At 42.5% G+C, this 14,909-nt stretch overlaps 1 protein-coding gene across 2 annotated transcripts in view; it reads right to left on the reverse strand.

Moving 5' to 3' along the window:
• ATP6V1A (ATPase H+ transporting V1 subunit A) overlaps positions 1–14,862 on the reverse strand; it is a 31,498-nt gene extending 16,636 nt beyond the window's left edge. Inside the window, exons 1-3 of one of the 2 annotated variants that reach the window (XM_040594366.1) lie at positions 14,743–14,862; positions 1,879–1,973; positions 69–197 (exon numbers count right to left, since the gene is read on the reverse strand). In XM_040594366.1, the coding sequence (XP_040450300.1) occupies positions 69–197; positions 1,879–1,960 (211 nt within the window). In that variant the 5' untranslated portion in view covers positions 1,961–1,973; positions 14,743–14,862. Of the gene's footprint in view, positions 1–68; positions 198–1,878; positions 1,974–5,456; positions 5,566–14,742 lie in introns of those variants that run through there. The other variant, XM_040594367.1, reaches the window with a different exon arrangement.
• Between the last annotated feature and the right edge of the window lie 47 nt (positions 14,863–14,909).

Consider the following 14,909-nt stretch of genomic DNA (forward strand, 5'->3'; position numbering starts at 1 on the left):
CCCTCATCACCACTCTGTGCTCTGGACTGCACAGTCTGCAGGCCCAGAGGAATCACTGAAAAGGATACATGTTTCTTCGTACACCTGCACCGTTGCTAAATCCCCTTCCAGTCGGATAATCTCCCCCACCAGTTCACTGTGGCCTACTCGTACCAGCTCATACATAGCAGCACCTGCCATGTTGCACGCTGTGACCACTGTAAAAGACAGGCACGTAAGCGAATATTTTTCCTGTAGCTCAGGAAATTTACTCATCAGGAGTTAGTAAGAACTGCACAGCATAAGCCTGGTATTCACCCATTTTTGATTTCACAAAAAGGATACCTTGGCCGCCATAAATACTGATACTTCTAGTTTAAAAGCCAAAAGAAAACATTTCCCTATACTTATCACACTGTCCCTTTATGCTCAATAAGAGGACGCTATCAGAATACAGGAGTACACAGACAATTCTCACCATAATTTCTCTTATCTACCCTGACAGATGGGGGATGTTTAGAGCTTTAGAGATGCAGTGAACTTTGACAGACAAGTTCCGTAGGCACCTTCCTTTTCAGTTAGCTGGGCCATATTCCCATCTGACCCAATTAAAACATATAAGAAAAATGCTGAAGTTCACCTGATACCTGGTAGGTACATAAACCTGTGGTTGGGGACCAGCATTTTCAAGTCACTCAAACTTCTTTTCACCTTGGTAGCACCTGGATGCTCATATAACAAACTATTTCCGTGTACAAATCAAACCAAGGTGCCTGCTCTAAGGGCAATACATACCCTTGTATCTAGAGTGGCAGAAGCTACAAAGCTTTTAAGGAAACACTATTTTGACATTTTATTTTGTAGAAAAAAAGTCATGTATATCTTCAGGCACTTTCAAAAGATTTTTTTACAGACTGTTTTACAGCATCTTTTGGGCCTAAAACCTCCTACTGTTTTGAGTTAGGTTTCAGCAGGTCATACACGAGGTCTAGCTGCTTTAGCACAAAATTTATCATGTCTTTTCTATCATAATATCAATCTTGCACATAGAGTTTATGTATTTAAACAAAAATCCATTTCCCACTTCTTAGGAAAGAAAGCTGTATCAGTTTAAAACTGTTTTTAAATATCACTTCTGCACTTAAGGAATTGGCAGTTAAAAGAACAGGTATTTACTTAGGTAGACATGAGTCAAGGGAGTTTCTTACTCATCAAATAAGCTGCATCAACAAAATCACATGCTATTCTGCTGTTCTCACATCCCCATCCTTCACCTCTTGAGGAGACTACAGGAGGAAGCAGAAAAGCCAGTGGACTCTGCACATATTCAAAAGCTGTTACCATCAGAGACTAAAGAATTTAAGCCAATACAGGAGGAAAAGTCCTCCTGCTCCCAGTTGCACCACCCCCTTCCCTGACCCTTGCAGCTCCTTGCTGAGCTCCTCCAGCCCACGGTGCAGTAACACAGAATGGCTTGACACTGGCAGGAGACTGAGTATTCCAGAGAGCAGAGGGTCAAATCGTGTTTCAGCGAGAATGGATTACACATCTCAGCCTTTTAGAGAAGCTTAATACACAGGGCCTGAAGATTTCTGACCGAGTGGCTTTACTTCATACAGAAAGCTTACCACCTTTTGGTTTTGTTGTTATTATTCATTGCCCTGCTTCTGCTCATTACATCTTTGAAGAAGATTAATTAACAGTAACGTCTTGTTAGTATATTTCTTAATATTTTAGCAGACTAAGTCAGTGATCCTTCTTAAAAAGCTCCCCCCCAAAAAAAGAAAGAAAAAAGCCCCACCCAGAGCTCTAGTACACTTCTCCACTTTCAAGTGAACAAGACTAACAAGACATTAGATGGAACAGAACCTGCGATTTCCTTTACAAAATAATACCTACCAGGTCCTGAGACTCCATGGACATAGCCCACAAAAGCCTCTCTGTCCTCATCACGGATTTTGGGTAGCTTGGAGAATTCCATTTTGCCTCTTCAACTGTACAGAAGGAAAACAAGAGAAGAGTCAGTCCTGAAGAATACACACATGTAGTAAGTTCTTCCTCTTCCCCCGCTCGGCTCTGTCCTTGTTTCAAGTTAGAAAGAATTCCGAACTCATACAGCCCGAAGCACCTTAACCACACTGATTTTAAACCTATAAAAAGTTAAAAAGTAACTCATTTAAACAAACAAAACAACTAACATCCCCCATTGCAGAAACACAGAGGTGGGATAGGACTGCACAACATGCTCCACAAAACACCACCAAGTGAAACAGTAACACTCCAAAAAGGCTGTAACACCAACTGGACTGTTTTCAAGCCTAATAACAGGATATTTAAATAAGGGAAAATCCCTTCCGTCTTCCACATCTCTTCTATCCTCCTCCAAAATATAGAATTTTCCATGATTCTGAGTGAGCAAGAGAATGTTCTGGGGCTGCCTCACTGTCAACCCTCTCTAAAAAGCAAGGCTACAAACACTAATTGTGAAAATTGTATCTTTGCTATCTTAAGCTGCTGAAGCAGGGTTCAGGGGAAGAAACATAGACTTTCAAAAGCACCAGCACACATATGGAGAGTCCTCTCTATATGCCTCACAGCCAGATATTACAAAATTATGCTCTCAGTGAAAGCCATGGAGCATTATAGAAGAATTGTGCCAAATAAGGGCCAGAACCTCAATCTGCAACAGTTCAACAGCAGACTGACATCTCTTGCCAGTAGCTGTTCAGGGAATCTAAACAACTGGCACAAGAACAGCTGTTTTAGAAACAGACCTCCTCCATCCATGCTTGCCCTTTAACAGACAGTTGGGCTGTCCTGCTCCTGGTGCCGATAAGAGTTTAATGGTTTTGCTTTGTCAGCCCTTATCATGCTTTGCGTTACCTTGGAAACTGATTAGTGTTAGCGAACTGTAAGGCAACTCTCTACCCATTTCTACCGTACTGCCAGGTTTACAGTACAGCACTGGTGAAAGCTGCAGCATGGCAGCCCCAGCACACAACGCGCTCTGCGTATCAACAGGGCCTGCCCAGCAAAAGCCCGTGGTTCGGCAACAAACTGTGCCAGGCATCTGTTGATGCTCACAGTCTTTGCAAGAAGCTTAACCTAACGCAGCATCTCCTGCAAGGCAGCAAACAGAGACACAGCCAGGCTTGAAAACCTGCCCCGTGTACAATGAGGAAGACAACAACGACATTCGCACCCCTTCCATCATCATTAAAGGATGCTTTTCTGCCTGTTCTTCAGGAGCAGTAGGCAGCTGATATCTGCTACTCTTGAAACCTTATGACTGACTGTTTTCCATTTTTTTAATACTGTGCTACAAGTCCTCTGCCCCTCAACCTTGCCACCAATCTAAATGTTTTAAATCAGCAGCTCAACTCTGTAAGAAAAGGATCACCAATGTTTCCAAACTCCTATTCATCCTGAAGGATCAGTGTCTTCCAGGCTCCGTGTCTCCCTGGAACGGACTGTGTAACATGGCTACCATTGATTCATCTCACAACAGCCACCCCAACAGTTGATCATGACTCAGTCACCAGCCTGCAGTGGAACCGCTAACTGCTCTCCAGCTCAAAGGCTAAGTCAGATAGCTGTTAGATCCCTCTGCTCCCCAGAAGGATAGTTTATCCTTTACGTTGCCTGTTGTTTAGTGCCGGAACATAATTTTCATTTCACTATTTATTTCTCAAAAGTCTTCTCTGCCAAATGGCAGGAGGGAGGTCCTCACAAAGCAATCTGCAGTTCCTGAGCAGCTGGTAAGAGCTGGTTCTGATCAGACTAACAACTACCTCACCTTTTTGGCTTTTAACCATTAAACCACTGCAAAACTCAAGTACAATTACTGTTCATACTGAAAAAAAGCAGCCAGTCTTCTAAATCCATCCAAAACAATTACTTCAACACACCATACAGAACAATCTCTAGAGTCCTACTACCAAAATCTTCTATAGAAGCCCTATAAAGACAGAGTTAAGCCAAACGCTCATAACTGAATTAGTGACACCATTTGGCCATTAAACAGTCCAGGGTCCTGCACAAAAGAGTCAATTTACAAAGGCAAGGAAACGCAGGAAGAACACTGGCCAGTTTCAATTTAAATTAACTTATCTTCATATTCAAAACCTGCAGGTCAGCTGACCGCCACTTGAAGTGATTGTTTATCTTTTAGGGAGACAAATAAGAACCTCAGAACAGCCACCCTGCAATCAAAACAGCAACAACCTGCCACCCAGCATGTGCCTCGCCTGTTCCTGTGGCTGCTCTGCTCCCTCTCTCTTCCTACAGCCACCTGCCCGAATTATTGGTCAAGCTAAAAGAGAACGGGATTCTGCTAGACCACCTAACAACACACCAATAAACAGTCTTTGTCCTGACCTTTAGCATCTGTACCTATGGCTTTTAAATACATACCTGTTAACTATTACAAGTGTAAAAGATGTGAATTCTTCCTCACCTTTCTTTGTTCCATCTCCTATGTACCCTCCAAACAAAGTACATGAAGTCTAAAAAGCCAGTGCCCACCCAGCCAAGCTGACCTCTTTTTGTTAAGGGGCCACGCATCATTTAATGCTGAATACAAATTAAGGTTAAAAAATGCTGTTATTTATCTCTGCACAGTTTTCTTGGTGCTCATGTATTAGCACTACAGGTTTCCATTTCATATGGAAAAGTCCTTGAGGGCAGAAATGTTGGCTTACCTATGCATACTGTTAAAAGTCTTCATTGTTAGTACTTGGGTAGAAGGAAATTCCCTAACGCATGTCAGAATTTGCTAAACGTAACATCATGTGCATGCAGGGAGTATGTACTTACCCCAGAAGCCATGGTAGCTAGCCATTTCAGAAATCTACTGAGCTCCCAGAGCCTTTCACAGGCCTCTTGCCAACCCAGGATATCAGGCACTGTATGTAATACACTCCTACAAAAGTCCACTAGCACACCTATACAGGATATTAGCTTAATTTTAATTCCCTTACGAGCATTTTGTATCCTTTACAACTTCTATGAAGGAATCTTCCTCATCTTAAACAGTTCACCAATTAATTTTAAGTGTGCTCTCATACTCTGACATGGTCATATTCTGCCTAACAGTGCCAGGAATCAAAACATGACTTGCTGCAGCACGATCTCTGACTGAAATGTGAAGTACTAAAGTAATATTATAGTCATAATTAAACAAAGAAAACTCAGGTCATTGGCACTTTTATGTTGATTTCTCCCCAGCACAGCAATTTGGCTACACAGCAAGCCCAAAAATGTAACCATCCTGCTGTCAATGCTGGAGAAACTTGTTTTCTATTACAGTTCCTTCATTTTGCTTCACATGTTTGATCAGACCCAGAATTTACATGATAAACTGCTTTACCACAAAGATCTCTTCAAAATTAAGACTCCAGTGAGATTTTTAGAAGGAGCCTTCTTGCAGCAAGGAAGAAAATCCGTGACTATTTTATCATATAAACACAGATTCTTACCTTATTTTGCAGAAACAGGCAGTAACAAAATCCACAGGCCCAATGAAGCAAAGCCAGAATTCAGCAGTTAAGCACCACCACTTAGGAAATAATTGTCCTTCTAGTGCCCCTACACAGAGGGATGAGAAAGCCTGCTGCAGAGGGGAAAGAAATTTCTGACACACAGCAGAGGCATAACCACCTGACTTGATGAGTCATCAGTCTCTCTCTCTCCTACCAGCACGGAGGAATGCCGCAATAGCAAATCAAGATACCTAGGGCCCCGCTGAACTCCCATCTGTGCCCTCCTTACTGCACAGGGCCGAGCAGAAGAAATTAAAAGCAGCATTCAGCCGTTCACGTTAAGGGCCTCCTACACAGCCAATAATCCCTATGCCCCAAGTGGTACGTACTACTACATTAAAATCCTTGAAAGAGATACACGTTGTCTGCTGGAATCCATTTACCTACCAGTCCTCCAGTGTAATATTTCCATGTCAGTGCGTGCTCTGTTCTGGAAGAGCTTAACAGAACAACAGTTTTAACAACAGATTGCACAGTATTATGGTGTCTTCAGTGCCTCCCTAATTGCTTGACTATGTAGAACAGGTATTGTTTGTCAAAATAGAGTCTTGCAGAGCTTACTTCTAATATAAGAATCCCTTCTCCTAGTTAGCAGAAGCATTGATGCAACTGCACAACGTCCAACAACAGTTAGCGAAGCAGACTGATGTGCCACCTTGAGAGACAGCTACTAGAATCTGTTTTCAAAGGTTTTGAAATTTTTGAAACAAAGATTTTGTCCCATTGTCATACAGAAGACGAGCAGCCATGTAGTCTTTCCCCCAAGAAGCCATGTCAGTTGAAGAGTTCCCTGCAGACTTCACAACATCGAGACTATCTTTGCAAGTTCTAGGATTAGCAACACATCAAACTGGCATAAAAGCTTAGATATGCGAACTAAAATTGGAGTAAATAGCCCAAGACCAGCAATTCAGAAGCAGCAACATTACATTAATAAGTTACCAGTGCTGGAATTCATTCTGCTGGAGTAACTTTGAATTAAGGTAATAGATTTTACTGTATCTGAAACAGACTAATATGTTTTGACTTCCTAGGGTAGAAAACTGGAGTCAGAATATAATTAAATACATTCAATATCCAGGAAACCTTAATTGGCATACACAGTAAAACACAGTCAAGTAAGTTTTCCAAAGAAAATCCCTCCCCCTCTTCTCAGTAAAAAACGGGAGGCTACAGGACAGCAAAAGATCACAACCCACACCAGACAATCCACTTAGCGTCACATTTGAGTCATGCTTTAGAATCAAGACTGCCAACATTTACTGTTGTTCACCTGAGCAGACTTTGGCACAGAGCATAAATCCCAGTGTGCAGCTGCATGAGGATGTGTCGCAAAGGCCTCATAAACAACAGGTTAATCACTGCCATAGATTTCCTGTAACTTGGGAAGTTTGTACTTCCCCTTCCAACAGATTATATTTTTAAGAGGAAGTATTAAAAAACCCTAGTGCCTAAGTTACTAGACAAATGCAGAAGTTCAGCAGCATTTCTGCACCTAGGAGTTGGAATATTGCCTCAGCACAAAGAGCATGCACAGAACTCTCAACACAGGTCACTTGGAAGGGAAGTCAAATAGTATTCTCAGGAAATCTGCTCCTTCATACTATGCAGTTATAATTTTACTATAACACAGCAGGGAAAATTACTCCAGATCTCTCTCTCGCCAAACAACAGAATCGCTGAGGTTGGAAGGCACCTCTGGAGATCATCTCGTTCCAAAGCCCTACTCAGAGCAAGTTAGAGCAGGCTGCTCAGGGCCACGTCCAGCTGGGTTTCCATTACCTCCAAGGATGAAGACTCCCCAAGTCTCTGGGAACCTATTCCAACATTCAGACACCCTCACAGTAAAAAGTGTTTTCTTATGTTTAAAGGGAATTCCCTGTATTTCAGTTTGTGCCCATTGCTTCTCGTTACTTCAGCAGACACCCCTGGCTCCATCCTCTCTGCTCTCTCCCATTAGGTATTTATATCCTTTACAGCAAGATTCTCAGAACCTTCTCTTCCCGAAGCTACATCATCCCAGCTCTCTCACCCTCTCCTCATACTTCCAAACCCTTTGTGGCCCTTTTCTGAACCCACTCCATTAAGCCATGTCTTCCTTCTACTGGAAACCCAGAACCAGGCACAGCACTCCAGTTGTGGTTCCCTAAAGCTTAATTGAGGGGAAAATGCACCTCCCTGACCGTGCTGCCAGCATTCCTCCTAATGCAGCCCAGGACAGTGCTGGCTGCCTTTGCCACGAGGGCACAATGCCAGCTGATACTCAACTTGGTATCCACCAGGACCTCTAGCCCCTTTCAGCAAAGCCACTTTACAGCCAGTCAGTGCCCAGCCTGTAGCAAGGCACATGGCTATTCCTCCCCAGGTGCAGGACTTGGCATTTTCCATTGTTGAACTTCATGAGATTCCCATCAGCCTATTTTTCCAGTCTGTCGAGGTCCCTCTGTATGGCAGCACAGCCCTGTGCTTTATCAAACTCATTCCAACTTCATATCACCTGCACTCCGAGGAAACCAGGCAGGAGACTCCTCCTGTGCCCAACACAATCACGTGGCTTAGTCTTTCCACAGACACTGAGAAGCTAACTGTACTAACCTTCTTGCCATAAGCTTAAGCTAGAAGTATCATTGTTTCTTAAAATCAACAACATGGACATTCTTCCATTTAATTATTCATGCAATTCCAGTTGCCACAGGGCACCTTGAGGCCACCCCTGCTCTCAATATGTCAGGAATCTGCTGAAGTGATGCTCAGCTACACACTGCGGATCCATCTGCAACCACACCAGACAACTCATTTTTTTTGTTTCTTAATTTCTTTTACAATACACAGTAGGTGACGCAATTTGTTTCTTAGGTACCGTAGAGCCCCTTCCTCTCACACAAGGCTTGCTGCTCAGCACATGTACAGATAAATCCAGGTGTATTCAAGAAAAAATACAGGAAACAGAATTATGCTGCCACTGTTTGCACACCACACAATGGCAACAAAGCAAGGCACTGCAACATGGCAATTCATGAAGCCCATCACAAGCTCCTACTGCTTTCTTCCTCAAAACAGATGCAGCTTACCTGTGGGTATGCCAATACATACAAGCCTCATACTTGAAGAAAACATCATGCCTTGCACACAAGCTAAACATATATATTTGTAGTAATATCTATATGTAGCATAAGAGATTCTCCCCTACCACAAAGATGGGGCATGAAGTACCACCACCACCACCACTCGTTATGCAAGCACTTAAGCTCTTATTCAGAAGCTTGGGAGATTTCTTCACTTAGCCCAGAACAGGAATAGAAAAAAGCTCAGCGGCAGCAATAAAACTAGATAGAAAGGCTGGCAAGGCATTCAATGTGTAAACTGCTTTGACCCACTGAAGATTTATTTGATCAGCTCAGTAGATAACCAGCCTTCTGACTTCAAATGCAGTTATCACGCTATAGCTAGAACTGATAAAGACCCTAGTTTTATCAATTAACATACTCCTGTTACTAGAGAAAACCACATCATTCATGTGAAAAAAAATCTTCATCAGCTGACTGGTTATATGCTACAGTTTTCCATATAAGGGTTTTCTACACCAATTCCTTCCTCTCAGCCCAGAAGGCTTCTCCAGGGGAGCTTTAGAGGTGGAAACAGATGAACCTTCCTTTATTTCTTACTTGCTACGCTACTTCACAAGTTTCCCACCACTAAAAATTTGACATTCCTCACAGCCTGCTACATACCCTGCCCCTTCTTTGGCTTGATAAACTTTCAAACAAAACGAAAATCTAATGCAACAGAGATCCAAGCCGTAACACAGAATACTAACACAATATTCATTTCTGTGTCCCACAGTGGCTGCCTTTCCTTACCCTACTCCTGTCACCTAGCTGCTAGGGCTGAAAAGTTCTGCAGCCATCTGCTTAGTGCAATGCTCAGCTATTTCCTCTAATGAGCAACATTTTCATTAACCTCACTAACATTACTGCAAAGCTAAAATCCACCCTTGCTTTTATGAAACAGAAGTCACTCTACCTTTAGGTGTATTTGGCATTGTTATTTGAAATACTTCTTGTTGCTCTAATCTTTAAGATGACAAACATCAAAATGAGATGAACGCAAAGCTGTAAGCAATTACAGTAGCAAACTTTACTAACTACAGTTCAGTAGAGTCACTTCTGACTAGTTGGAGATTCTTACCTCAACAGACAAAAGGTGTAATATTTCATAAAACAACTATTGCTAGATTTGTAAGTCAGCCTCAGTTTTACACAGAAACTTATTAGTAATTTGGGGTCATTAAAACACATCGGCTTCTCTGCAAGTGTCACCACTGCCTAAGCTCTTGTCCCTAAATCTAATAGATAAAATACTGAGCATGAGTTCAGAATAAGTATTTCAACATTATGCTTAACTTTCAGAGCAGTCTTTAGAGTCAGACTATTATGGAACCTTCAGTTTATTATATGAGGTATGTGATGGCTAGTTTGAAGAGCTGAACTGAGAGTAAGTTTGCATGAAAGTCTTTGAGAAAGATCTAACACCCCTAGCAGATAGAAGCACTCCTTTACAGCACTTTAGTATAATGAAACACCTGGTTGGAATCACAACATGCATATTGGCAGTGGATTCCAGTAAAAGGAAATTAAGTTGAGGTCGACTTTTCCTGTAATGGAAAACTACATATTTATGTTTTAAAGCAAATTAAGCCACATTTGGAGATTTTATATTCAATTACCTTAAGTATTTACAGCTTCTTTAGAATAGCCAGAGCCCCTCCAGTATATTAAATTTTAACACTGTTTAAGCCATATGTTGTGGTGGTTGTCTGACTGTCTACCAGGTGACGCAAATTTATTTCACAACAACAAAATTCTCAAGGTTTCAAGGATCTACAGGAAATTCACATAACACAACTGCCATTTTAGAAGCCCTTACCAACGTTATCTGCATTTAGCCAAAATACCATTTCAGTTTTTTCTGAAAAGCTGCTGTTTAAGGTCTTTTACGGTGAGAAACAAAATAATGATATAGTGTGTTAATGAGAAGGACCAAACAAATGTTTGTCCCACTAGCTGAGCTTCTTGGAAGATAAGTTTCTTTTGTAGAATATGAAAAAACAATCAAGTCATTCTTCAGGCCATTAAAGGAAACCTGCACACCTGAAAGCTTTTGTCCAGCTCTAACAGTTCTAATAAAGGCACAGTTTTTTTCTCTAAAAAGCCAATACCTTTTCCATAACCTTTCTATCCCTCATCACATGTGACCATCACCAACACAGGACTGCTCTTTGCACTTAGGTCACAGACATTCAGACCACCTATCTTTTACACTGTTTTCAACAACAAACCACTCCAGTAAGCGAGCATAACTTATCGCACCCTCAAATGGGACACAGCGTGGGGAACGCTGCATCTTCACAGTGCAGATTTTGGCATTTTTCTTGGGATGCCATCTGGCAGAAAAAGGTAGTTGGACAGACTGGTCAGCTGAAACCCACCAGCGCACCAACATTTCAACTTGGCCATGAGAATGCTTACAATATGAGCACTCTTCATCTGATTAAGAACGACAAGGATAAGACTTTCACGTTATGGAGATACCCTCTAGGAAGACTGCTTCTTTCAAGTGTTTGCATCTGCAATAGGTCTGTTTCTGACAGACTTTTTAGTTTATTTATAACTAGTCAGCAGAATGAATCTCGGTTAACTGGGATAGCCATGGTCTTCAGTGTTAAGTCTCAGGATTAAACAGATATCAGCCAACTAATGCAGAAAGCCTAGCACTATAAAAATGTGGCCCCGATGGCAGCCTCCCATTATTAGTTTTCGTACTTCCTGATTATTTCCAATTTGAAGATTTTAAGACACTCACAACAGAGTCTCCAAAATGCTGTGAACTATGACAAAATTAACAAACTGTCAACAGGCACCATGCATGTATTAGATCACTGTCATATTATTTCTGAAGACAGCGAGCAGTGACATTGAAATTTACTGTTACACAAGCTCAGAGGAGTAATCAAGCTGATTAACTGAGAAAATAAATTCAGTAGCTAAAACTGAACTTCATCTGCCATTTGGTTAAGTGATAGTAAAGTCTGTTAGACTAGGACTTTCAGGATTTATCCACATACATCTTACCAGTTTTCAGAGTAAGCCCATCATTTCAGTAAAGACAGACTTTACAAGGCAAAGTTTGTTACAGCAGCCATAAAACATATGGGAGTCTAAAAAGATAGCAGCAAATGGTCAATCTTTCTAAGAAGTGGGAGCGTTTAACTTGAGAATTTGACAAAACCCAGGAGAAATAAATGCACAGATGAAATAAAGTAACCAGAGCAAAAATATTTATGATTGTAGAACTTATTGCCACAAGATATGACCAGACCCAAAAATTGAGTATAATCTCAGCTGTCCACTTTCAAAGGGGAGAAGGTAGTGAACACAACAAGAACAAAAAAGAAAACCCTTTTCAGAACATAAAAGAAGGTAGAGTAATGAAAACCAGAAGATTCAGTCTAAGCCAGTTTCACATGTTGGACCTTCAGGTGGTTACTGGCTTAATCCATACAGGAAGAAACAGTTGAAAACTTTAGATTTGTTCTGCTTCCTCTGCTGGAGTAGGTCCCCATTTCTCTCTGCCCAGCTGGAAGGCTAAAGAAATCACATGTTTTAAGATGGTGAGTAAGCGTGAATAAGCATGATATTCCAGTCAACTACATCGTCTGTTTTCCTTGGTACAAGTTCCAGTCCAAAAAAAAAAAAAAATCATAAAAAAAAAAATCATGTGGATAGCATTGTTCAAGAATACCTCAATATTTCCAAGTCTAAAGTCCCCCACTTTTCTTTGTAACCAATGATACAAGTATGGAGGAAAGAAAATCTGTGTCACTTATAGGCAACAGGGCATTGGGTTGTTACATGGTTGGGGTTTAAAAAAAAATTAAAAGAGGGAGAGAAAGAAAAACAGGGACTGTTACTTGGCCATCAACAGGATGCAACATTTTACAGTCAACATCAAAGTAACCAAAGACATCAGCTAGGTTATCCTGTAATCCTTTTACTCTTTTAAAGAGACTAATTAGGAACATGGCCTTAACTCACAAATAAGCAATCTAAAAGCACAAGGGAATAACATCGGTAGGAATTTCAGGGCTCAGGAACTCAAAGAGACAGTATTACAGTATAAAAACACAAGAAGGGAAGTGCAGTGCCTCTCAACGTATCTCCAGGGGAATCATCTAGTAATCTGCTGGTCTATAGCGGCTTTGGATGACAACTGTAATACCCGTACCCTTGCATGTCTGGGAGATAAATGCACAAAGCCACACTGGGAAAAAATTTAGACAACAGAAGCACACTGAAGCCTGCAGACTTTACAATTAAGGATTAATGAGGTATAAAACCAGTTAATAGACACTTTGACCAAACTAAAAGCTAAATTTAAGCTAATGCTGCATAAAAATTAAGCAAGTAGTACTCATTGTTCATGGCTCCACCCTAATATTAGCACTATCTGTAGAAAACAGCTCTTGACTTGGAAAATGGAAAGGCTGCATTTACAGGAAACTAAGATCTTGTGTTACTATTGCAACACAAGATTTCAACCCCCATTTGAACAGTCAGCTGATGCCAGCAGTCATTTTCCAGCACTGTCTTAATTTCTTCTTCCCCATCCTCTCAAACTGATGTCCATGGTGGTTTATGATTTCTGAATGCCATGCTTTATCCCCCAATTATAAAGTTAAGACTAGTTCTTTCCCCACATAAGAGAGTAAAACTGTTTTCAAGAAGACTCGACATAATAAACTGACAAGCACAGCAAAAATAATCTGCAATATTTTTGGTAATTCAAAGACATGTAGACACTGATCTCACTTATTCTTAAATAGAAAATAGTAACATGTAGGTACTATTAAACATTTATGCTTGCTGCTCATTGAAAAGACCTTTAAAAATACCATATAAAGCCGCCAAACATGCAGCTGCTGCAGATCTGCACCATCCCAAATTCAGCACAAATACAACTTACAATATATTGAAGATCTGCCTCAGTAACTCAAACTGCCACTTACAAATGCCAACCTACACTCAGCACATTCTCACCTAAGTGCTAGAAACAGGGGGGCTCATAAACCACCTTCAGCAGTCTGTCAGCAGGTTTTCCTCCTTTTCCATCCCTTCTCCAGTTCGTCAAGTGGTATTAGCATTTGAAATACCACGCTAGATCAAATAGCCCGTGTACTTTGCTGAAGTATTGCATTACAATGAATAAAATTATCACCAAATCGCTTTTATTCCCAGTTGGAGTAGAAATTCTCTGAGGAAAGCTAGTAAAATCTTAGGAAGAAATTATGCTGGGCAACTGCACTGAATGGATAGATCTTGACATACATGTGTCACAGCTATCTGTGACGTGTACGATATCATCCAGAAGCCATTCACGAAAATGTCTTTCTTGCCTCGAAGCGAATTCCAAGTGTGACATTTAGAAAACCTCATCTAAGTCAGGATTTTGTCTCTGACGAAAGGAAGAGGAAACACATTTGATTTGCCATCAGTTATTTTCAACTGCAGAACAAGAGGTGGGCCCGTGTACTAAGGAAGGGCTGCAGGCAGAAGGCAGCGGCAGCGTTCCTGTTCCGTAACCTTGCTGCTGGCTCACTGCAGGGCCACAGACAAGCAGATTCAGTTCCACCCACCCAAGATGGTGGGGTGACCTGGCACAGAAACCCAGCCACTGTCACCGCCTCTCCTTAGAACGGACTGAGGCATATCCCTGCGGATTCTTGTTGGGTGTCTTTGAGAACGCTCAGCACGTTTTTTTACTCACGGAAACCTTACTCGGGGAGGGGTCTGCTTTGAATCCCTGGCCTTTTTTCTCCAAAGAAACGGGGCCAGGAAGAGCAGGGCCGCCGCCAGCGGGTTCTGCCGCTGCTCCATGCGGACAAAGGACGCAGCGCTGCGCGTTACTCGCTTCAGCCGGAGCCAGAGGCGGCAAGGTCGGCCTCCGCTCGCAGAGCAGCCCGCTGTCCTTACGGCGCTGCGGGAGGCGAAAGCCGCCCACCCAGGAGACACCCCCCACCCCCACAGGGCGCTCTGCGGGTGCTGCCGCCCCGCAGGGCTCCGCAAGGCGAAGGGCGGCCCTCAGGGGGCGGCCCTCTGAGGGGCCCGCCGGGCCGCCGAGACGAACACCCATCCCCTCACACCGCGACCCACCGAGGACGCCTCACCTGCGGCCGGCACACGCGAAACCCCGCTCCCTCCGGCGGCGGCGGCAGAGGAGGCGCTGGATCAGCTGATGGCGGCCGCAGCGCGCATGCGCCTCAGCACCACAGCCGGAAGCGCGCTCCGCGAGCCGGCGTCCCCACACGCTTACTTCCGGGCGGCGCTTTCCCGC

This window comes from Falco naumanni, chromosome 5 (genome assembly GCF_017639655.2).
Source record: "Falco naumanni isolate bFalNau1 chromosome 5, bFalNau1.pat, whole genome shotgun sequence".
Taxonomy (NCBI): Eukaryota; Metazoa; Chordata; class Aves; order Falconiformes; family Falconidae; genus Falco; species Falco naumanni.